At 51.6% G+C, this 21,226-nt stretch overlaps 2 protein-coding genes across 10 annotated transcripts in view; one reads left to right on the top strand and one right to left on the bottom strand.

The window, feature by feature from the left end:
• Positions 1–11,858, top strand: part of LOC142845240 (maestro heat-like repeat family member 5) — a 32,830-nt gene extending 20,972 nt beyond the window's left edge. Inside the window, exons 20-26 of the mRNA XM_075963980.1 lie at positions 241–417; positions 1,700–1,855; positions 3,055–3,177; positions 4,541–4,643; positions 4,844–4,918; positions 5,099–5,187; positions 11,778–11,858. Of these exons, the coding sequence (XP_075820095.1) occupies positions 241–417; positions 1,700–1,855; positions 3,055–3,177; positions 4,541–4,643; positions 4,844–4,918; positions 5,099–5,187; positions 11,778–11,858 (804 nt within the window). The remainder of the gene's footprint in view (positions 1–240; positions 418–1,699; positions 1,856–3,054; positions 3,178–4,540; positions 4,644–4,843; positions 4,919–5,098; positions 5,188–11,777) is intronic.
• An 8,062-nt stretch (positions 11,859–19,920) lies between these two features.
• The window catches only part of Adgrb1 (adhesion G protein-coupled receptor B1), a 57,610-nt gene continuing 56,304 nt past the window's right edge, over positions 19,921–21,226 (bottom strand). For all 9 annotated transcript variants that reach the window (XM_075959503.1, XM_075959506.1, XM_075959504.1 and 6 more), the window contains 2 exons: positions 21,027–21,134; positions 19,921–20,696 (listed from right to left, as the gene is read on the bottom strand). In XM_075959503.1, the coding sequence (XP_075815618.1) occupies positions 20,499–20,696; positions 21,027–21,134 (306 nt within the window). In that variant the 3' untranslated portion in view covers positions 19,921–20,498. The remainder of the gene's footprint in view (positions 20,697–21,026; positions 21,135–21,226) is intronic.

The raw sequence follows: 21,226 nt of genomic DNA, 5'->3' as shown, positions 1-21,226 counted from the left end.
TGCGGTTTTGTCTGTTTTTCTGTCCAATATGAGGGGAAATAGGGAGTGGACCTGGGAACAGCCAGCTTCAGCACTCAGACCTCCTCCACATCTGTACTGACTCAGAGATGGGCAGATACCTAACCTTATGAGAAGGCCAGGAGCCCCAGTATCTTCCCAGAGCTATGACTGGCTGCCTCAATGGGGCATCTGGCAGAAACTGGTCAAAGGTCCCACTGGAGGGTGGTGGTCTCCTTGCAGGTAACTCTGCTAAGAAGTAAGTTGACAGAGCTTTTGGACAACTTCCTGCAGCCTGAGTTCGAGGACCTTTTGGGCCTGATGGAGATCATGGGCCACCTTCTACACCGTCTAGGTGTCCATGGCATTGGAATTGCCAGCTTCAAGATTGCTCAGCATCTCCTCAGCCTGTTCACAGATGTGAGCTGGGAAGTGGGTGGAGTGGGGAGGCAGAACAGGGCAGGGCTGGGCTGTAGACAGCAATCAGAAACCAGTACCACTCAGCATCCGGTTTCTGCACCATCCCCAGAGCCCACCTAAGAATACAGATTCTGTAGACGGGGGCTGGTTGAAGTTTGTGTCAGTGCTGAGTCTTGTTCTCAGGCCATCAGAACCAGTGATTCTATTTGAAAACAGCATGAGTCAAGTGACTTCAGGGGGTTGAGATTAGGAATGAGAAAGGCTTGCTCTTGGCATGGACAGTCCCAGGAAAACCACCATGATGTGCCCCTGTGATAGATTAGAATCAGGAAGATTAGAGCTAGGATAAGCCCCAGTTGGGGTAGGTAGGCAGTCAGTGGCTACTGTACATCTGAAATCAAGGAGGTGGCAGTGGAGGCAGTTTGGGGCAGAAGATATCTCTGCCTTTCATGGACAAGAGGCTGAGCCATGACGGGGTTTGTAGAAGGAGCAATGCTGGCATTGGCAGGCACTCCCTTAGGTGTTGGGTTCTGCATCCACCTCAATTCAAGGACAAAGGCACGGTTGCCAGCTGCAGGGAAGGAACCTCGTCCAGGGTCACGGAGCTAAAATGTCACAGATTCCATAGTCAGGTCTCCTAGGAGTGGAGGTATGATTGCTGTCACCCCAGGGACATGCAGAGAAACCCAGAGGTGAGAAATCAGGAAGAAGGAGTAAGTCAGAGAAGGCTGGAAGGGGATCGTGAGTGGAGCTGAGGAAATGGGGGACATGAGAAGGTCATATGTCTTAGTTAGGGTTTTTATTACTGTGAAGAGACACCATGACCACAGAAACTCTTGTAAAGAAAACATTTTAATTGAGGGGCCTCACTTACAGTTTCAGAGGTTCAGTCCATTGTCATCATGGCAGGGAACATGGTGGCATGCGGGCAGATGTGGTGCTGGAGGAGTAGCTGAAAGTTCTGCATCTTGTGGGCAGCAGGAAGTTGACGGACTGTCACACTGAGAGAACCTTGAGACCCCCAAAGCCCGCCTCCACAGTGACACGCTTCCTCCAACAAGGCCATTCCACCTAATAGTGCACTCCCTTTGGGAGCCATTTTCTTTCAAACCACCACACCATGGGAGAGAAGTTGACAGGAGTCAGGGACTAAGGGGACACTGGTCTGTGGGATTAGGGACAATGTAGGTTGTCCCTGAGCTAATCAGGGCCAAAGTGAGGCAACTAGAAGTCATGAGATAAGGCTGACTTGTCACTTGCCTGAGAATTCTATTTCCCCCAGGAAAGAGCAAAGATACGAGAACATGCCATCTTCCTGTTTGGAGATGTCATCCACTATAGTGGCAAGAAGTTTCGACAGAGCCTCAAGATCCTGGCTTTCCGAGCTATAGTGCCCCTGCTCTTCCACATGGCTGACCCCTGCCCAGAAGTAGCCGTGGTGAGTGTGTTCTAGCTCAGCTGGGGCAGTCAGGAGAGCAAGGCCAAAGGAGGTCCAGGTGGTGGACTCAGCTCTCTGAGTGGAGACCAGAGTGAGGCTAGTGTTTTGGAGAGTCCACCTGGGGAACAGAGGGGGCTGGGTTTGTAGGGCAACCCGGCAGCCAGAGAAAAGGAGTGGGCTCCATCCTGGTGGTATTTCCTCAGCCACCTGCTTCAGATTCCTCACCCCATCCATCCATCCATCCATCCATCCATCCATCCATCCATCCATCATCCATCCATCCATCATCCATCCATCATCCATGCATCTATCCATCCATCCATCCATTCTTCCATCCATTCATCTATCCTTCCATCCATTATCCATCGATCCATCCATCCATCCATTCATCCATCCATTCATCTAACCTTCCATCCATTCATCCATCCCTCCAGGCCCTTGTGCAGCCTCTTTTGGCTGTAGACCTCCACTCTTCCATCTAAAATCAGCTGCAAGAATCTGGCATTCAGGATCTTCCAACTTCTACCTTCTCCTCTCCAGCCCTGCTGTGCCCATGTTTGCACTGGAGCACCTACTTGTACCTTGCCTGCCTAATGCCATGACCCGCCCTCCAGAGAAACCTTGTGTTTCAGGGACACCCCACCTCCCTGGAGTGGCCCTGAAACACTTAGCCATGCCGTGAGGGCCTTGGGTGTTGTAAGCCTCTAGCTTTTCTTCTCTACACTCTTTGTACTTCTCTTTGTATCTACACTCACAGATCAAGCTTGGCCTCTACTGGCCCCTGCTGGCTCTGGGAACAAGCTGTTCCATGCTTCTGGGAGTAAGGCCTCATGTTTAACAAACCTAGCCCAGGCCAGTATTCATTGTGGGAAGTCAGGTCCCTTCCTAAACTTAGAATAAGCCCCCACCCCTCTGAGACTCGTACACCAAGCTGGTTCTTCAGAAGGAAGCCTGGGCAGCCTTTCTGGAAGCTCTGTGAGAGTCAGAGCAGGGCACCCTGGGCTTGGGGAGTGGGTCATCCCATCCTGTGGTGATGCACTCCCTTCTAGTGCCCCCACCAACTGTGCCAGGACCGACTAGTGCCCAGGACCCTAGGAGTCCAGAGATGGTGCTGCTACAGAAACCTCTTCTCAGGGTCTGTCTGGGATGAAGGGGGTGATGACGGGTGGAAGCAGAGGCAGTCTGTTCTCCACTTACAGAAGGCCAAGTACACCTTCCTGCGCTGCGCCATCTTCTTAAAGTGGGAGTTCCAGAAGGAGCTGTTTGGCAAGCTGGCATGGGGCCAAGGGCCGGGCGCTGAGAATGACATTTTTGTCTACATGGTAAGGTGTGGGCCCCTTTCCAGGGGAGAGCTTGGAGTTGGAGAATTATGGCTCTTTAGTCACCTCAAACTGCTCTGAGAGTGGGGTATGGGGATGGGAGAGGCAGTCCTAACGGTGATTAAGTATTGAGGTTCTGTGGGGGAGCGTTTTCCCTTCATAATGGAGTTTGGGTTCTCTGAAGTGAGCTGCCCAGGAAGGTTGGCAGAGTCTCCATGATGTTTCTAGTGTGTCCAAGGCCTCCTTAGTGGGGCCTCTGAGGACAGAGTGCCCCATGATGTTCCAGTGCAGTTTTAAGGCAGACACAGCTGAGCCTCAGAGTCCAGACATTGCAGGGCCCACGTGTGAGAGACCAGTAGTAAATGCCACCTCCTGTCACCTAGCAACCACTTTAATCTCTGGCCCCAAGTTCTTCTGCCTTCCTGGGTCTGGGCTGTCAGGGTCACAATCCCAGCCTCTTGAACAGGACTGAGGTCACACGCTCAAGGCAGGACAGGCTTGTCTTCAGTCTACAGGCCTCACTGGATCTAGTTCGGCCACAAGGGAAAGGCCTAGAAGTGTGGCTGCAAATATCTCAAGGTGGTCTTTGGACAGGGTGGGTCCACGGAGCTCCTGGCCTGCTTACCCATCACATGCAGTGGCACCACATGCCCCTCGACAGCAGTGACAATAGAAGCATGGTCCTTGAGGGGGAGCCCGGACTGCGACCTCCAGCTCTTTCACCGTGGTCCAGGTGCCACCAGGACCCAAAGTTTAAAGAGTAAAAGCACAGCAGAGAGGACATGGAACTGGGCACTTAGTAAAGGAGAGGCCTTTGAAGGACACAGAGCGGCAGAGCCTGTGTATGACGTGGGCACTTGTGTCATGTCTGCAAGGCATGATGGCCACGCTTCAAGGTAAGTGCCCAGAGAAAACCCAGGAGAGCAGAGAAGTAGCAGGGGTACTGAAGCTGCCAAGGATGAGCCTGCCTCCCCCTCTTCATGACATGGGCCTTGCAGGGGACCTTGGTAGCTTGGGGCTGTGGGACATATGCTGCTGGTCTGTGAGGAGACAACAACTAGTCAGGGATAGGCAGAGGCATGCTGGGTGGTCTCCAGAGTGATGCTGGCAAGGACCGCAAATACGAGTGCTCCCAGAACTCAGCATGGGCTCTCCTCATTGGACCAAATGAAGGAACTGGGCCAGCACTACCCACCACCCCTCCAGATCTCCCATGGGACTCTCTGGTCCCACCCTCCTCTCTTCCAGGCCCTAAGTACTGGAAGTGGAGTTCAGTGCTTGGGGGTACCTCAGGAAAGCCATGTCCCTGAAGTGAGGTACCACACAGACCCTCAATATGGTCACAGGCCCTCTCTTCTCTCTTCAGATAGAAAGCAACTTTGGCAGCTTCCAGCAGTTTCTCAGTCAGGCCTTGTTGTATCTGGACAGCCCCCACAAGAACCTGAAGCTGGCAGCCATGAGGTTCATCGGTACGTGTTGACTCAGCAGCCGCAAACCCTACCTCATGTCCCATGGCCTGCGTTACCACAGTTGGTGGTCAGGTTCACATGTCCCAGGTCAACTGCAGGAGCAGTAGCTCTATGACAGTGAGAGGGTGGGGCGTCCCTGTTGGCCAGTGCTCTCAGTGGGCAAGGGTGGCCATTGCTAACCACCTCCTTGACTGTCCCAGGGGGATTGCTTCAGGACTACTTCAATGAACTCTGCTTCTACTTGACAAAGGACGATGTGATCATCCTGAAGAACTGTGAGTGAGTGGAGCCTTTGCACCCCTGGGTGGCTGAGGCCTGCCTTCCCGACACCCGAGGGAACTTTCTAGTGGGAGATGCCCCTGGGGGGAGCTCACTTTCCCCATCCAGACTGTGGGTCCACTGGGCCACTTAGTTCCACAGCAAGCTCCTGATTGGACCTGCGGTCTCTCCTGCAGATTTGGAGGCCCTCAGCCATGACACAGATTCCAGGACCAGAAAGTTCTACCTGAACCATTGGGATGATGTCATAGAGCTGTCCCACTACGTGAGAAGATGAGGCTGCTTTGTCCTTATTTTTGTCTTTGTCGAGTCCTATCTTTATTAAATGCCACAGAGCATCTCTGGCTTCCTCCCAGACATGTGTGCAACAGGTCAGGCCAACTCTCCCTTTTAATCTCAACTCCATAGGCTGTGGGGGTGGGAAGGGTGCATGACTCAGAACTCTAGAAGTTACCATAATGCTCCCCTAGGCAGCAAGAGCTGGAGTCTTCAGAATAGGTGTTGCCATGTTCAAGCACAATCCTGAGCCTCTTCTCCAGCCCTAGTTTGTCCTCAGCCAGGCCCAGGCTGTCCCACATGCCCACTTGACCCCTTGCCTACCCAGTTCATCTGCCTGTCCGCAGATAGGTCTTCCATGAACCTGTTTAATACCTGCCTCTCTCCTGTGGGCACAGAACCTCTCCTACTTGCTTGCCCACAACCTTTGCTTAGCTGACACCCAGGACTTGGTGGGACTTCCAGCTTTCTGGGAACACCATTCTCACAATCAGCTTGGCTACTTCTCTGCTGTTGCGTGGTTCTCCTGCGGATACCCATTCTCTCCAGCAAAGACACCTTCCCAAAGCCCATTCAGGCCCTTCAGTCATGCACAGTACTGTAGTAATATGAGCGGCGGCAGGGCTGCGTCCCCAATACTCCAGCCGCCCGGCTCGGCTACCTTATGCCCCAAATAATTACACGGACACTGTATTCTTTTAAACACTGCTCTGGCCCATTTCTATCTAGCCTCTTCTAGGCTAATTCTCACATATTAATTTAGCCCATTTCTAATCATCTGTGTAGCGCCCCTAGGTGCGCTTACCGGGAAGATTCTAGCCTAAGTCCATCCTGGGTCGGAGCTTCATAGCGTGCGTCTTCCCTGGAGCAGGTAGCATGGCGTCTTCCCTGGAGCAGGTAGCATGGCGTCTCTCCTGAGGCATCTGCTCCGGAGAGCAGAGCTGTGGAGTCTGACCTCACTTCCTCTTCCTCCCGGCATTCTGTTCTGTTTACTCCTCCCACCTATCTCCTAACCAATGAGAGACAAGCAGCTTCTTTTATTTTAACCAATGACCTTCCTCCATCACAGTACCTATGCCTACCACAGTGGCATTAGGATACCATGGAGGACACCAGGGTAGACTCAGGGTGTGGAAAACAGATATAAATACAGCCAGTGCCTCGGGTGTGGCTGTATAGGAGGCACATAGACTCCTAAGAGATGCTCAGATGTACTGTGCCATTTCAGGGTGGAGATGCTGGGTCATATCAGATACCCAGAAATTACTAAACACCCCCACCTGCCAGCCACATCCCCAAAGGGGAGGCAGCAGGATTGAGGAGGAATCGGAAGCAGGAAGGAGCTGAAGAGGTTCCGGATGCCCTCTAGGAGCAGAACTTCCAAGTCAGTCCATCCAGCTCCTAACCCTTGTTAGCAGATAAAGTCCAGGATCACAGCTCTATCTACAACAGGGGACATCAAAATTACAGATCTCGGTGTGGCTGGAGCAGCATGGCCCCACAGACAACACTCAGAATAAGCAGCCAGAGCAAGAAGAATAAGCCAGAGGCTGGGTGGGTCATGAGAACTGAGAGCAGAGACAACATGAGAAGGGCGGTCCTCTGTCCGGGATGCCCGTGAGAGGCTGGGCTGAGGAAGGGGAAGGGAATGTCTCTCCAGAGTACTAGGGGTATGTGATGGGGGGTCCCTAGCTTTTATAGTGTGTGTGATAGATGCTCCCACTAAAACCAACATGCCTCCATCTTGGGCACATTAAAATAATTAGTTTTATGTGTCACCAGATAATTCTAAAGGCTTAAAAACAGTCAAGACCCCCAAACAGTGGGCTGACACAAGAGTGATGAGGGAAGGCCCTGGGGACTGATGAGGACATGGGGGTGGGGTTAGAAGACAGGCCCTGGCTCCTACAGGGAAGGGAGTTGAACCCAGCCCACACTAGGTCAGGGCTCCAAAGGGTCCACAGGACAATAGTGTCCACCCATGCCAAGAGCAGGATCAGAGCCTCGCTCCTGTGAATGCTCCCACCATAAAGCCCTCTTCATACAGGTGACTGCGTTAAACCACAAATGGACCCCTGTCGGATGCTTAGAGACAAGATGTCAGAAGCCTCGTTATGGAAGATGAAAGAGGGGTTTCCACAGATTTTTAGCACCAGGAACTTCAGATACCACACTGAACAGTACAGCAGACAAAACTCCCATGCATGAAACACTAGATTAGGACAAAAATTAGCACAGCAGGAAGGGCTAAAGAGAATGAGATGAAATTCTGAGAAATTCTCCAAAACAGAAGAAACACACAAATCCATAATCTTTTTAAATTATTGAATTATATATTTTTCTCCATTCCTCTCCCTTTCTCCTCTCTCCCCTTCTACCCTCTCCTGTGATCCCCATGCTCCCAATTTACTCAGGAGATCTTGTCTTTTTCTATTTCCAATGTAGGTACACATATGTCTCTCTTAGGGTCCTCATGATTCTCTAGTTTCTCTGGGGTTGAGGCCTGTAGGCTGGTTTTTCTTTGCTTTATGTCTAAAAGCCACTTTAATACATATTATATTTGTGTTTTGGGGTCTGGGTCACCTCAATATTTTTTCTAGATCCATCCATTTGCCTGCAAATTTCAAGATGTCACTAATTTTTTTTACCGCTGTATAATACTCCATCATGTAAATATACCACACTTTCTTTATCCATTCTTCAGTTGAGGAGTATCTAGGTTGTTTCCAGGTTCTGGCCTATTACAAATAATGCTGCTATGAACATATGAGCACATGTCCTCGTGGTATGATTGTCTTCTGGGTATATATTCAACAGACTTCATTAAAATTAAATTAAAATGAAAATCTATGGCAAAACAGACAAAGAAGGCAGCTCATAGCAACCCAACATCCTGGGAAGCATCACCACAACTGGGCATGTGTCTACTGACACACATGGATGAAGTGAGGAGACATTAGCAATAACTGTGATGCTGCGATGGTTTTCTACAGCCCACTTGACTTGGAATTACCATGGAAACACACATCTGGGTGTGTCTATGAGGATGAATTCAGAAAAGTTCAATGGAGGAGGGAAGCCCCACCCTGAACAGCGCTGGCACCGTTGTGTGGCCTGGAGTTCCAGACCAAATAGAAAGGAGACTGCACACTGCACACGGAGTACCAGGACTGCTTGCTGGCTGTGGCTACAATGTGACTGGCTAGCTGCATCGCACTCCTGCCACCCCTCCTTTCCGGCTACGGTGAACTGTGTCCCTTGGACTGTGAGACACACTAATCCCTTCCTTCCTCAAGCTGCTTCTGTCATGTTTCTGTCACGGCAAGGAGAGAAGTCACTGATGCAGGTGGGCTGCAGAACATACGGACACGCCAGGACAAGCAGCAGCTTCACAGACAAATGGGTGAAGAACACAGTGCGCAGCTCTCAGTCTGGGATGGAAGACTCGGGGCCTACGAATACAGGGAGAGAAGCAGAAGTTTGGGAAGAGAGAGGGAGATGTTCCTGGAGCAAGGTTCCAGATCCTTCCAGGCTTCTTTGGCAAGTCAGACAGTCAGCTGACGCTTGGTGTGGGCGAGGTGGTGGAACACCTCGGGGGACAGTTGGAGAACAGCTCTGCCTTCTGTGTGCTTCTGTCTGATACTCCAGTCTTGGGAAATCTTAAGTGAGCACAGAAGACACAGACCTCAGAGGCAGGAATGGGGACTTAGAGGGTAGGGGATGCTCTTGCTTTTCTGTTTTCTCCTTGTTCCCTTGGTGCCTGACCTTGGAGAGGGCCAGGCGCACAGATGCCTCATAGAGCCAAGAATCTAAAGCCCCCATTTGAAAACCCAGTTTTGCGATCCAAAATTAAATGCTCTGTAAAGAATCTGAAAACCCTCAATGACTGCAGGGGAAAGAACACACAACGGACACAGGCAAGACGGGGTCCTGAGGGTGACTTTCCAAAGACTTTGAGCCACCGCTGTTGCCATGTTCTGAGAAGCAATGCGACGTCACAACAGAGCAGCAAAAGACGGGAGAATCGGGCACCAAGAGGACAAGAACGAAGCAGGAAAACAAGACAGAAAAGGGGGAGGGAATCAGACAGGACAGAGAGAAAAGAATCAAATAGACAAGGCAGAGAGGAAACAGAAGAATCAAACAAAGAAACAGAACAGAAATAAACAAAGCCGAAGGCAGCAGAGTTGATCAGAGACAAACTATTGGGCAGAGCCGTCTGGAGCCCTGGAGGAGCCTCGTGCAGTCGCCTGAGCCTGGACGAAGTGGCAAAGACAACACAGTGTGGCTAGGATGCTCTCATCTCCCGTCTCACATGAAAATGATCAAACACCCACATGGTGTCTCAGGATCATCTGCAACTTTAGTTCTAGGGGATCCAACACCCCCTTCTGAACTTTGCAGGCCCTGCACATGCTCAGTAATACACATACGTGCAAAGGAAGCATCCACACCATAAACTAATAGTAAAGTTTCATTTTTTTTAAATTTAAAAATAAAGTTATCAGATTGACTGTGTAGGGGTTGTGGCTAACATCTGCAGTTCTAGCAATAGGGCAACTGAGCTGGGAGGTGTGCCTTGAGCCTGAGGCCAGCCTGGGCTACATGCTGTGTTCCAGGCTAACCTAGACTAAATAATTAGATGCGGTTTCAAAACCAAAACCACCAGAATGAACATTAGAGTACAAAAAACTGAAAACTCCTAGAAGACAGTAGGAAAAAAACACCAAAACAGAATGACCTTGAATTTAGCAATGAGTCCTTAGGTCAACACAAAAAGTACATTCAGCACTTGATGCCCCCGCCCACATGTTCAAGCTCTTCACAGACATTCTGCTCCACAAAAGACAGTTGCTTTTAGAATGAAGAGGTTGGCCCTGGGCTCATAAACAGTGGAGGAAACAGCAAGTCATGGCGGCCGTGGGCACCACGTGTGTAGTAAGATGGCTGAAAACTACTAAAACACAAGACAGAGCATGACACCAGCCAGTGCCGATGAGGGCAGGCAGGTGAAATGGCCACAAAGGAAGACAAGATACAGCTTTGACCTTCTGGTCCAGACATAGCAGTCCAAGGCATTTACTGAAAGGAGCTGGAAACTGACAGCAACTTCACTCATAACTTCCTCAACCTAGAAGCCACCAAGATAGCTCTCAGTAGTAGAGTGGGTTAACTACAGCGTGTTCAAACAATGGGCCATTAAAACATGCAGCAAGCTAAGCCATGATAGGAGCTTTACATGCAGATTCCTAAGTGAAAAAACACCAGCCTAGAGTCGGGGAGATGGTGCAGTGGGTAAGAGCAAGGGGGAGTTGAGTTTAAATCCAGCATCCTTAACGGCATCAACAAAATGATGATGGTGATGATGATGATGATGATGTTCTCCTCTGGCTTCTACACACACACACAGAGGTACGTGTACCCACATGCACATGTGCACACACACCTGCCTGGAAAGAGTGCCAAGCGCACAAGTCCACAGACTAGAAGGCTGGGCATCTTTTGGAGACCCTGACTCAAGGCTGAAAGAGCAAGAGGGGTATGGCTCAGTGCTAGGGTGTTCACCTATAATGTGTGAGGCCTGGTTTCAACCACAGTGTTAAAGAATTAAGAAAAAACCCAGGCCTGGTTGTCAGGAGAGGGCTTGACAAGAAACAGGATTGGAGGTCTGGGATACTATTCTGCATCCCGCCCCTTGCTGCACTTCCCCAAGCCCAACTCACAGAGCGGTGGAGCCGATGTCTACACACTTGACAATACTCATTCACTTTTCTGTGCATATATAAATGGCGCCTTGCTAAACTTGAATGAAATGGTAAAATCCTAGAACCTAAGACCACGTTGGTCTCCATGTGCCGAGAAAGCTGTTAAGTATAGTTTTGTGTAATTTGAGCTATATGCTTGGCTATAGATCTATTTTTTTAATTAAAATAACCCATGTTGAGAAAGGAAAGAGGAAAAAGTAACAGATCGAATGCACACGTCACAACCAGATGGGTGGTTTTTAAAATGTCCTTAGTGGAAAAATTTAAGATATGGATTAAGCTATAGAGCAGTATTGAAATGAGCCATACTCTGCTCAGTGGGCCCTAGTTATGCAAGGTGCTAGTGGGAGGCGAAGCTGAGGGGAAGCTGGGGAACAGGCCACGAAGCTCCCCACACTCTTTGCACCTCTTTCTGTGCCGGGAATGGTCACAAAAATCTCAAAGAAGCCTTTAAACAGGAACCACACATCAACTAAATTAGAGCAGTCCCTTGCAGGCGTGGGTAGAGTTATGGGGACACAAAGCCTGGGGCTTCTCGATGACTGTGGCAGAAGGTGCCGTTGGGTAGATGTTAGTTAGCTCAGTCAGCCTGGGACCTCAGCCAGTGCACCCAGGTGAAGCCCACACATAGGTAGCACCTTACACCATCTGCAAAAGCAGGGCAATAGCACCCTACTTGCAGAATTCTCAAACACAGGACTGAAACAGCAGTTAGAGCCTCTGCGTGAGGACAGGGACCAGAGCAAAGTTCTGAGATCCTTGTGCTATCGGATGTGGTGCCCCCTTGATACATCTTAGATCTTCTGGCCAATAGGGCACAGAAGATGCCAAGAGGGAGCAGAAAGAGCCCGTGCGCTTCCCACACCAGTACAAGACGAGAGTGCATCTGAACTAACTGTGTACGAGATGCAATTATTGCAGAAAAGAAGAGGGACTTCTAAAAGCTACCACAAAAGAAGACCTGGGGATCTGAGGTGGAGGAGACAACCGAAAGACGCCAGTAAGCACAGCAAATGTAGGGAAAGATTTCAAAGCTGTGCGAATGGATTCTAAGTGCAGTTGTGTGCTGTCCTGGGGAATACCCTGAAGAAACAGCAAAGTACAGCGGGGCTTCAAGTTAGTCTCAGACAGGGTAGGCTCGAGGTCAAAAGTCACAACCCTGTCCGAAGGATGACTGCTTCAGAATGACCCAGAACCTCTATGCTCCAGGAAGACCCAGCTGTTCTCACCCTGCGTCCTTCCAAACACACAAAGCAGCATTTGACAGGACTGTGGGGAATTTTCCACTATGACAGTGGGAATTTTCCATATGGCTTTTGCAGTTACTGAATGGTTGAGCAGATACAAAATACCGAAAGGTTATAAGAAAAACAGCAGGAAAGAGTCTCCCGGCTGACTAGTCACTTCCGCCACCAGAGGAACAGAGGCTGTGTCCTTAATAGCTGGATGCCCTTCAAATTCAATTCCATCACACACCTGGGCAAAGTGTCAACCCCTCACTCCCCTCACCCCCAGGCTGTAGAAAGTCTTCTTGGACTTCTGAGCGCTCGGCTCCCATGCCCCATCTCAGGCTCTCCGGTCCTTAGGGGCATTTAGGGGACTCTATGATTGGCCATTAGGTAGCTTCCTTAACTCTGTCATTTGGGGTTTTTGTGGAGGTGTCATTATGTAGGCATGTTTAATAGATCACCGACTGGGGCAGAGGGAAGATCACAAGGACACAGGAGTAACACAGCCATCTATAAGCTGAGGAGAGAGGCCTCAGGAGAAACCAACCCACCCACACCTTGGTCTTGAACTGCAACCTTCAAAACTCTGAGGACACACCCATCCCAAATAATTGGTTGACCACTGGTGACTGGTTTAACCTTTGCCTTTAGTCCTTTTTCCTTTCCTGAATATTTCTGGAGACTGGTCATCTCCACCCACTAGTCCTGCCTTCAGCTTCCCTGTGACCAGCCCCTTTCTCCAGCTGTGGAGGGCTCCCAGCTAGCAGCCGTCTCTGTAGCTTCCCAAAGACACTTGTCATCTCCGAGAAAGTCCCAGGAGTTGTGTGTGTGTGTGTGTGTGTGTGTGTGTGTGTGTGTGTGTGTGTGTGAAAAAACAGACAGGAAGCAGATTTTATGAGATCTCAGATTTGAGCCATACAACTGATCGTCTTGACATAATGAGCGTGTGACTCTGCTCTAGGCTGAGAAAATGCGTATGGAATATTTATGATGATGCTCACATCTTATGCAACATAGCATTTGCTGTACAGGCTACAGTCTACCGGCATGGTAGTCAAACTAGGAATCACAAGCAGGGGTGTACGCCTCTGATCCTCACACTTGTGAGGGGAGACGGGGTGATGGAGACTTCCAGACTAGCCTGGACTACCTAAGAAGAAAGACCCTGTCAGGAAAAAAATCATAAATTGCTAGATTTGTTTTTCAAAATCCTACAGCTTAAAGCCCTTAAAACATGTATAAACTAACTTGCCTAGCCAAGGAAGTATTCCTGATAAAATTAGAAAAATAATTACAACTGAATGACAAAAATAATGCCTTTGGGAACCTGTAGGATGGAATGCGAGTGACATGTTGAGAAAAGCTGATGGCCTAAAAATGCTTACATCAGACACCAAGAAAGGCTAACAATTAACGTGGGAGGAATCCAACTTGAGCTGGTGGTTGGTTTTCACTGCTGCACTCAGACAAAGAAGGAAGTGACGGGCAGAAGCAGGAATTAGCAAAGGGGCCCTACAGAGGCACACAGCGGCTTCCTAAGCAAGGTGACCCAGAGAAAACACAGTTCCCATGTTGGGGATGGCAAGGGGGACCCAACGTGCCAGCATTTCTGAGAGTAGCCAGAGGTTATTATGAGCACTGCGAAGCGATGTGTCTGAGGTAGATTCCCAAAGAAGTCAAATGAACTAAAAGTGCCTTTTTAAAAAAGTCCCAAAGCCTGCGCAGAGCTATAATTAACCGCTGAGAAGGATTTAGTTGAGGGGAGCGCGGAGGAGTGTGGGGTGGGGACAGCCTTGGGCGAACAATCCAGAGGGGACTCTAGGGTGGGTGGTGGGGAAGGGTCTGAACCCAGCGGAAGCAGGAAGCATGGCAGCCCGAGTGCTGGGATGTGTGTGGCTATAGAGGGAGACTAAGTTGTCCTACCTGACCCTGTGCCAAGCCCCCTTGGCGCAGATGCACTTCGCATTTGCCAGTCCATGAAAGGCCCAGACCAGCGCCTGTCAGCACTCCGTCTTAGCTCTTGCTTTGGTGTCAATCTGGAAAGGGAACCAGTGAGCTTTCCTAGCTCCCTTGCATATGCACAGAAGACCCTCTGGGGGAGGGGGAGGAGTAGCAGCCCACTTCTATATAGTGGGACAATGGTAGTGGTTCTGCCCCTCCGGATGCTGGAAGCTGTTACAAATACCTGTCCTCACCATCCCGCCATTCGGTTCAGCACAAGCAGACAGACATAGGAAGACTCTCCCCTGGGAGCCACTACTAGGACCTACCTGTGTGTCCTGTGCTCCAGGGTCCCTTTCAGCGGCTGGGCTGTCAAGAACCTCCTCCGAGCACATCTTCACGTGTGCCTGCTTCAAGGACCATGTCCTGACCAGAACCAGGCTGATATAAGGCAATGATGAGTTTAGAGAGACCAGGGGTGAACCAGGGGTGGGGCCAGGTCATGCCAGGCCACCCAGAGGGAGGTCTTAGGAAAGTCTAGGGCTGGGTGCTTGTTGCAGATTCAGGCAGATTGCGCAAAGCCTGGTATATAAAGGAAGGGTTGTGTCTCTTTGGTTGAATCACTCACCGCTACTCACCTCAGCCCATGTCCATCCTCCCTCTCTCCCATTCTGGCCTTGGTTCATTAGGGGTTGATTTTGTCCTATGGAGGGACTCGCAGAGGAGATTCTGAGAGAATCCTTGAACTTCAGCAGGGCCTGGGGTGCTCTCACAGATATGGAGGACAGGTGGGTGTACATGCCAGTGCTGGCTGTTGAGGAGTGGTCCCAGCCCCGTGTTTACTGTGACCTCAGTGAGGTTCAGCCAAGGAGGTCATTCAGAACCCAGAAGTCATGGCTTGTAGTTTCACACTCCTGCTAGGAACCCCGGGTAGAGAGGACAGGAAGAAGTTAATGGGGATGCTGCGTCTAGCCTCCCCCATTCTTGAGTGAGGTCCATATGGTGTTCCCAGGAAGCCATAAGGAACCCAGCAACACCTCCTCTGCGCGAGGACAGCTGTGTGTCACTGTCCCATCCCATGTCGGCCCCTTATATCCATCTGGTCTCATTTCCCAGTGAGGCCAAAGGAGTGGGGAAGGGAAGCCCTTGGGCCCCCATGGTAACTTGAGTGAGGCCACACAATGACCACTGAGATTGGGAAGGCATGACTGATTGTCCTAAGAGTCCATACCTCTAAGTTCACAACCCCAGCTAGCAACTTCTAAGGTCCCCAAACTGGCCATAGAAGTTCCAGGACCCAAGAACAGACTACTGTAATGAATTGTCTAGTGAGCTCTGGGCACCCCGAACAAGTCAGACTCCCAGACTCCCAGTCACACAGGCTCTGGGGGAGGCTCTGGGGGAGACTCTGAGGTGCAGGGAGGGGAAGGTTCTGGAATCCACGTCAGTGGTGATGAGCTTGGAGGCTGGCTTCCTCTCTGCCTAGGCCTTATTTGGAGGTGCTTCCGCTGCGTGGGGTGCTGGCTGGCACATTTGCTTGCTGCTCAGAGTTCCTCCTGCCTGGTTATTTTTAGGGCCTGACAAAGGGGAGCCCGAAGCTTCTCGACTGCTCAAGAAGCTTTGGGTTAAAAATCTGGGGCCCTGGGGGTCCCTAGGGACTGATGGCCCCAGCAGGGAACCTTAGAGCAGGGTGGGCATATACGACATGGGGAAGAGCAGACTTGACCCCTTTCCCTGATCAGCCCTGAGTAGCCAGTGAGGCAGCAGAAGCCGCTGCCCTCAGCAGGGCTGCCCTCCACAGCCCCAGCTAGGACCCTTAATGGGCAGTGCTCAAAGGCCAGGTCTGAGATGTCTCCAGGGTCCTAGCATCGTCCTCATGGGGTTGCTTCTTTAGGACCAAGGCACTAGCAAGGATCTGAGGGCAGAGCCAATGAGGACCACAGGACTTTATATCTATCTAAGAGTACTGTCTGGCCACCTCTATCCATAAAGAAAGCCAAGGGGTGGTTGAACCTGGATGGGAGTGATAGTTACTGGGCTCTTTGGTGACCCGTCAGCTGCCTCGTAAGTCATGGGCATTCAGGAAGCAGTGAGGAGCTGGCAGCTCCTCAGTCCTCACCTCCTAGCCCAGCCTTCCACTTCCTGGGACTGTAACAGGGAGCTGAAGGAAGTAAGGGAGGGAGATTCTATGTAGTAGAAGATTCTGGAACAAGTCCTAGGGTAGAGTAAAGAAGGGACATCTATGTAGTAGAAGATTCTGGAACAAGTCCTAGGGTAGAGTAAAGGAGGGAGATTCTATGTAGTAGAAGATTCTGGAACAAGTCCTAGACCAGTAGTATCACCTTGTATGTTTGTTCCCACCTGGGGCCAGCCTGGGGAGGAGAGTGGGGGATGGGTGGGCACTGAAGGATAGAGTTTTCCAGGGTAACAGGAACGCTTCAACAATGGAGCACAAGGCAAGTAGGTTAGATGTGAAGTCTCTGCCAAATTGGGCCCAGGAAGCGGAAGAGAGGTCATTGCAGAGGCAAAGCAAGAAGCACTGCTCAGGCCCCTTCCAGCAGGGCTCACTTCCGTCACAGGCAGGGATGAGCAAACCAAAGCAGGTAAGGAGGGGCATCCTCTGGATCTGAGGGGCGTGGGTGTTGATAGGAGCTCAGTACCTGCTGGCAGCTGCTCCTGCTGGCAGCTGCTCCTACTGGCTGCACACCCAGTTGACGCAGAGACTTGCTGTCCTCGTGTGTCCTTCCTTTCACACACCCCTCCTTCACATTCTCCAGTCCGTAGGAGCCAGGAACAAATAAACTGTAAGATCCCAGGTCCTGATCTCATCAGCACAATTGTCCTCCGCAGAGATTACAGTAGCCGACTGTCTTCAGCACCACCAGGACGAATACCACAGCCACACGGTGAGCATCACGTGACCAGCATCACCGCTACCCCTATCTCACTGGCATCATTGCTGTTACCATCACGACTATCAGTTGATCTTCCATGACCATTGTTATTAGTCTTATTGTTATCATCATCTTCATCACCACCATAATTCTGTCCCCCACCATTTCCATCACCACCAGCAGCAGCCTCACCATGATCACCAGCCTCACCATCAACATCTCTATCACTATCCTCATCAATATCATCACCAGCCTCACCCTCATCATGGCCACTATCTTCGTGACATCACCATTACCATTACTATTATTGTTAACCTTACTATCAACATCAGCATCATCCTCATCTCCATCACCACCCTCATCATCAGTAAAACCTCCAGTTCTATGTTTATAAATCAAACTCACACCACTATCTTTGCCCCCAAGGTGTTCCAGCCATCACAGTGACCACAATCACAAGTCCCACATATTCCCCTAAGGCCAGGTAGTACTAATGGTGGCAGGGACAGGGTGACAGAGCCAGCTCCTCGTGGCTTCCTGAATGTCCACGAGGGTATGAGGCAGCTGATGGGTCACCCAAAGAGCTCAGTCATTGTTACTCCCAGTGTCTCAGGTTCATTGTGACAGGTTGTTAAAATGGGTGGCACTAGTGCTGAGAGGCTAGATCAGCCAAGCCATGCAAGAAGGGCCCAGGAAGATCTCTCTAGAGGCCCAGCCAGTTTGTGGTGGTCCCAGCCACCACAACCGCAGGAGCCTTGTGGTGGTATCAGCAACTGAGGATGGTATCGGTGCCCTCGGGAAAGACAACTATTGGGGGAGCCAATGGTGCCAGGAGAGCCAAGTTCCAGGCACAATCCCTCCCGCCCTGGAAGATACCAGCAGCATCCTCTAATCACCCTGAGTCTTGTTACTCCCTGGAGATAAGATCTGACCCTGCTTGCCAGGTGTCAGGGACATAGCACTCCAAAGAGCTGGAGGAAGAACAAAGGGAACCGAAAGAGGCCCATGGAAAGGTCCCTGTCCCCACGAGAGTTCCGGGCCAAGGCAGCACTCAGTACAGGGCTCCCCTTGAAATGATTGAAATGAACATGGAGCCTGCTGAAGAGGGGCCCGCTGGAGTAGAGCCTTCCCTGGCCAGCTTCCTATGCCATAGCCGGAAGTAGACAGCAATTTCTCTGATGAGGTGATAGAATCCTGGGCATCTCTTAGCACAAATAGCTCTCCAGAGGGAGGGCCTGCAGAGGAGAGAGCTGCCTCTGGACACATGCTGCATCTTGACAGAACGTTGACTCCCGCAGTCTCCACTCAGCATTCTGAGTCTCTCCCTTCATGTAGAGGGTGTGAAGAGCTGGGGTACTCCTTGTGGCTTTGTGCTTTGGTGGTGCTGAGTGGGCAGGGACAGGGAGGTTAGGGAGCTGACTAAGGATGCTTGGTCACTCCATGAGGACAGTGGTAAGTCTGAGCATAGTTGAGCCCCAGACCTGGTCTACATGCACATGCCGTCTGTGTAGGCAAGGTGCTGGAACCTCAGGGCCTTCCCTACCTGCACCCACATGCCCTCCAAGTTTCTTTTATTTCTTAATACCCAGGGGCAAGGAGGAGACCATGGCCAGCCAACTCACAGGAAGCCCTCTGGGTCTGGAAGACAGGTCCTCTGTGCAGACTGTGCAGTGTAGTGATGGTGATATTCCATGCAACCTGCAGGAGTTGCTGTGATATGGTTCAGAAGCCTTCCATTGCAGAACTTTTGCACAGGTGTGCATAGTTCACGCTAGTCACGGCCTGGGTCAAGGCTGGATCGTATTTTGTTGTCAAATCTCACCAAAACATTGATGAATTTTTGTTTTGTTGATGCTTTGTTGTTGTTTGTAGTCTGTAGCTAGGGTTTGTGCTGGACTTTGCATGCCCTGTTCTGAGCATCCTTGGACGTCACTTCTCACTTGCCATTCACCCACCCATGTTTGTGCACCCAGAGGTGTGCATGGCCATCACAATTACCTGAGCTCACTGTGGTCACTGTTAGCAACAGTTCCAATCCCTACCCTGTCTCTGCCTGCTGAAAAGGATGATGCTCGTGTGGGGTGTGTGTCAAAGACATGACCACAGTGAGAGTCATAGCAATAAGGTTCAGGTGAGGTTATGAAAACAATCCATAGTGGGTTGTACTCCTGTTCCAGCTCTTGGCATTTTGGGGTCTTAGGAGCTCCACATACCCACCAGGGCCAATGGTCTGTATCTGAGTTCCAGCTCAAGCCGCCATCTGAAGGAGAGACCTGAAGGTTCTGTCTGCAAAGGTTCTGGTTTGTGCAGTCCCAGAGTTGCGTTTGAGTGGCTTAGGCTGCCCCCTGCTGGAAGTTCTGGGAATTGCAAGAATGCTGAAGTTGGGATACCATCAGGGAAGGTGGCTCACTGGTGGTTAGGTCTCTGGAGATCTGACCATGACACATTTCCCTTCCACATTCCCTCTGTGGATGGAGAGCATCACCATGGCCTGGGGACTGGCAGTATTTAGTGATGGACAGAGGCAGTCAGTACTGGGCTGAACAGAACAGTGGTGCAGGCCTGTCCAAGACAGGCTCAGGCAGGCTGCAGGTAAGAGGAGGACCCTAGACTCCAGCTCCACACATTGTGTCTCCTTTCACCATTCAGGTTGTTTTTAAAATCGCTACCTGTTAACTCTGTCTTTCCAGGTGACTCAGAAGCCAGGGAGTCCAATGTTTCTGGGGTGGAGAACTGAGGTAAGTCAGCCTCAAGGGACCCCTTAGAGGGCAGGCACCCAAGGCAGGGCAGGGTGGGGGAAGGAGGGTCATCGGTAGGCATGCAGTGCAGGAACAGCCCAACTGCCACTGAATGGGCCCAGGCTGCTGCTGAGAAGGAATAGACCACAAAGCACTGGGTTTTTAATTCTTTTTATTGAAGAAAAGAAAAGGAGAGAAAAAATAGATTCCCCACGCCACTCCTTTCCAGAGTGGTCTCAGTCCTGCCCCCGGGGCTCTGGGTCAGGACCATGCTCTCTGCCTGGGTCTGGGAGGGGCCCAGGGTCCTGGAAGGGAGTGGGGGGGTCTGGCTGCTTCCCAAGGGGTAGGGGTGTCTAAAAAACGGAGCCAGGCTGGCGGGCCACAGGCAGTCCTCTGCGGTGGTGGCTGAGGTGGGCATCCTGGGGACGCTGGCCACACCAGGCCTGTCCATGTCCACAGCCGCCCGCCTGCCTGTCCGGGCTTGCCCAAGGAGGGCAGAGTCTGAGGCACCATCTGGCCTCTTGAGCCCTGTGCCCGCGGGCCATGCCACCTCCTGTCCTGTGTCTGGCTCTGGTCCCAGCACCGCGGGCCCTCTGTCTGGCCGCCTCTGAGCGCCCTGAGGCCAGGGCTGGACCCGGCCCGCCACCGCGAGCGCATCTGTGCCCGTCCTATGGTGGAGCGGGCAGAGCAGCATCCCACCTGCTGGCCCGGTGCGGGGCCACCGCCCGCCCGCTCAGACCTCGGTCTGGAGGTCAATGATGTCCTGGCCAACCAGTGGGATGGTGGCACCCGCCTTCTCCCACTCCACACTCCGAAGCTCCAGTGGAGAAGGGGGCAGTGGCTCCAGCTCCTTCTTCACCCAGGCGGGCGTCCCATGGGGCTTGCGGAGGCTCTCCCAGGCCCTCTTGTTGGGAGTCTGCTGTTTCTCTGGCTACTCGATGCCAGCAGTGCATGCAGGGCAGGAGCAAATGGGAGTGAATCCATGGGAGAGAATCCATGGGAGAGAAGGGAAGAGAGAGAGGAGGGCTCTGAGGGAGGGATTCCCAAAGAGCAGCAACCCCTGCATCCCACCACCCCAGTTTTGGCAGGAGCTGCAGCTCCCATGATGGGGTCAGGGTCAGTGCTGTGGGAATGGACAGTCTGGAACCTACATGGCAGGGCCAGGTGCACATCTGAGAGGGACAGCCATCACAGGGAAGACTCCAGGGAGTGAGGGTGAGAAGGAAGTGAGATTGGTTTGAGGAGAGCCCACCCTCCTGACCTTGCTATCTACGCCTGGTACTTCCTTCTCCTTCTCAGCCGCATGCTGCAGCTTCCGGTTCAGGTCCTGGAACATGTCCTGGTGTCGCTTCCGTGTGTGCATGATCTTCTGTGGGTTGGGGCCACGAGTCCTGAGCCAGGATGGGCATCCACAGCCACCCCCTTGTCCCACCTGCTGTTGGTCCCTGGGCTCTGACCTCG

The sequence above is a fragment of the Microtus pennsylvanicus genome, chromosome 2 (genome assembly GCF_037038515.1).
Source record: "Microtus pennsylvanicus isolate mMicPen1 chromosome 2, mMicPen1.hap1, whole genome shotgun sequence".
NCBI lineage: Eukaryota > Metazoa > Chordata > Mammalia > Rodentia > Cricetidae > Microtus > Microtus pennsylvanicus.
This window is presented reverse-complemented; position numbering and strand designations above follow the sequence as displayed.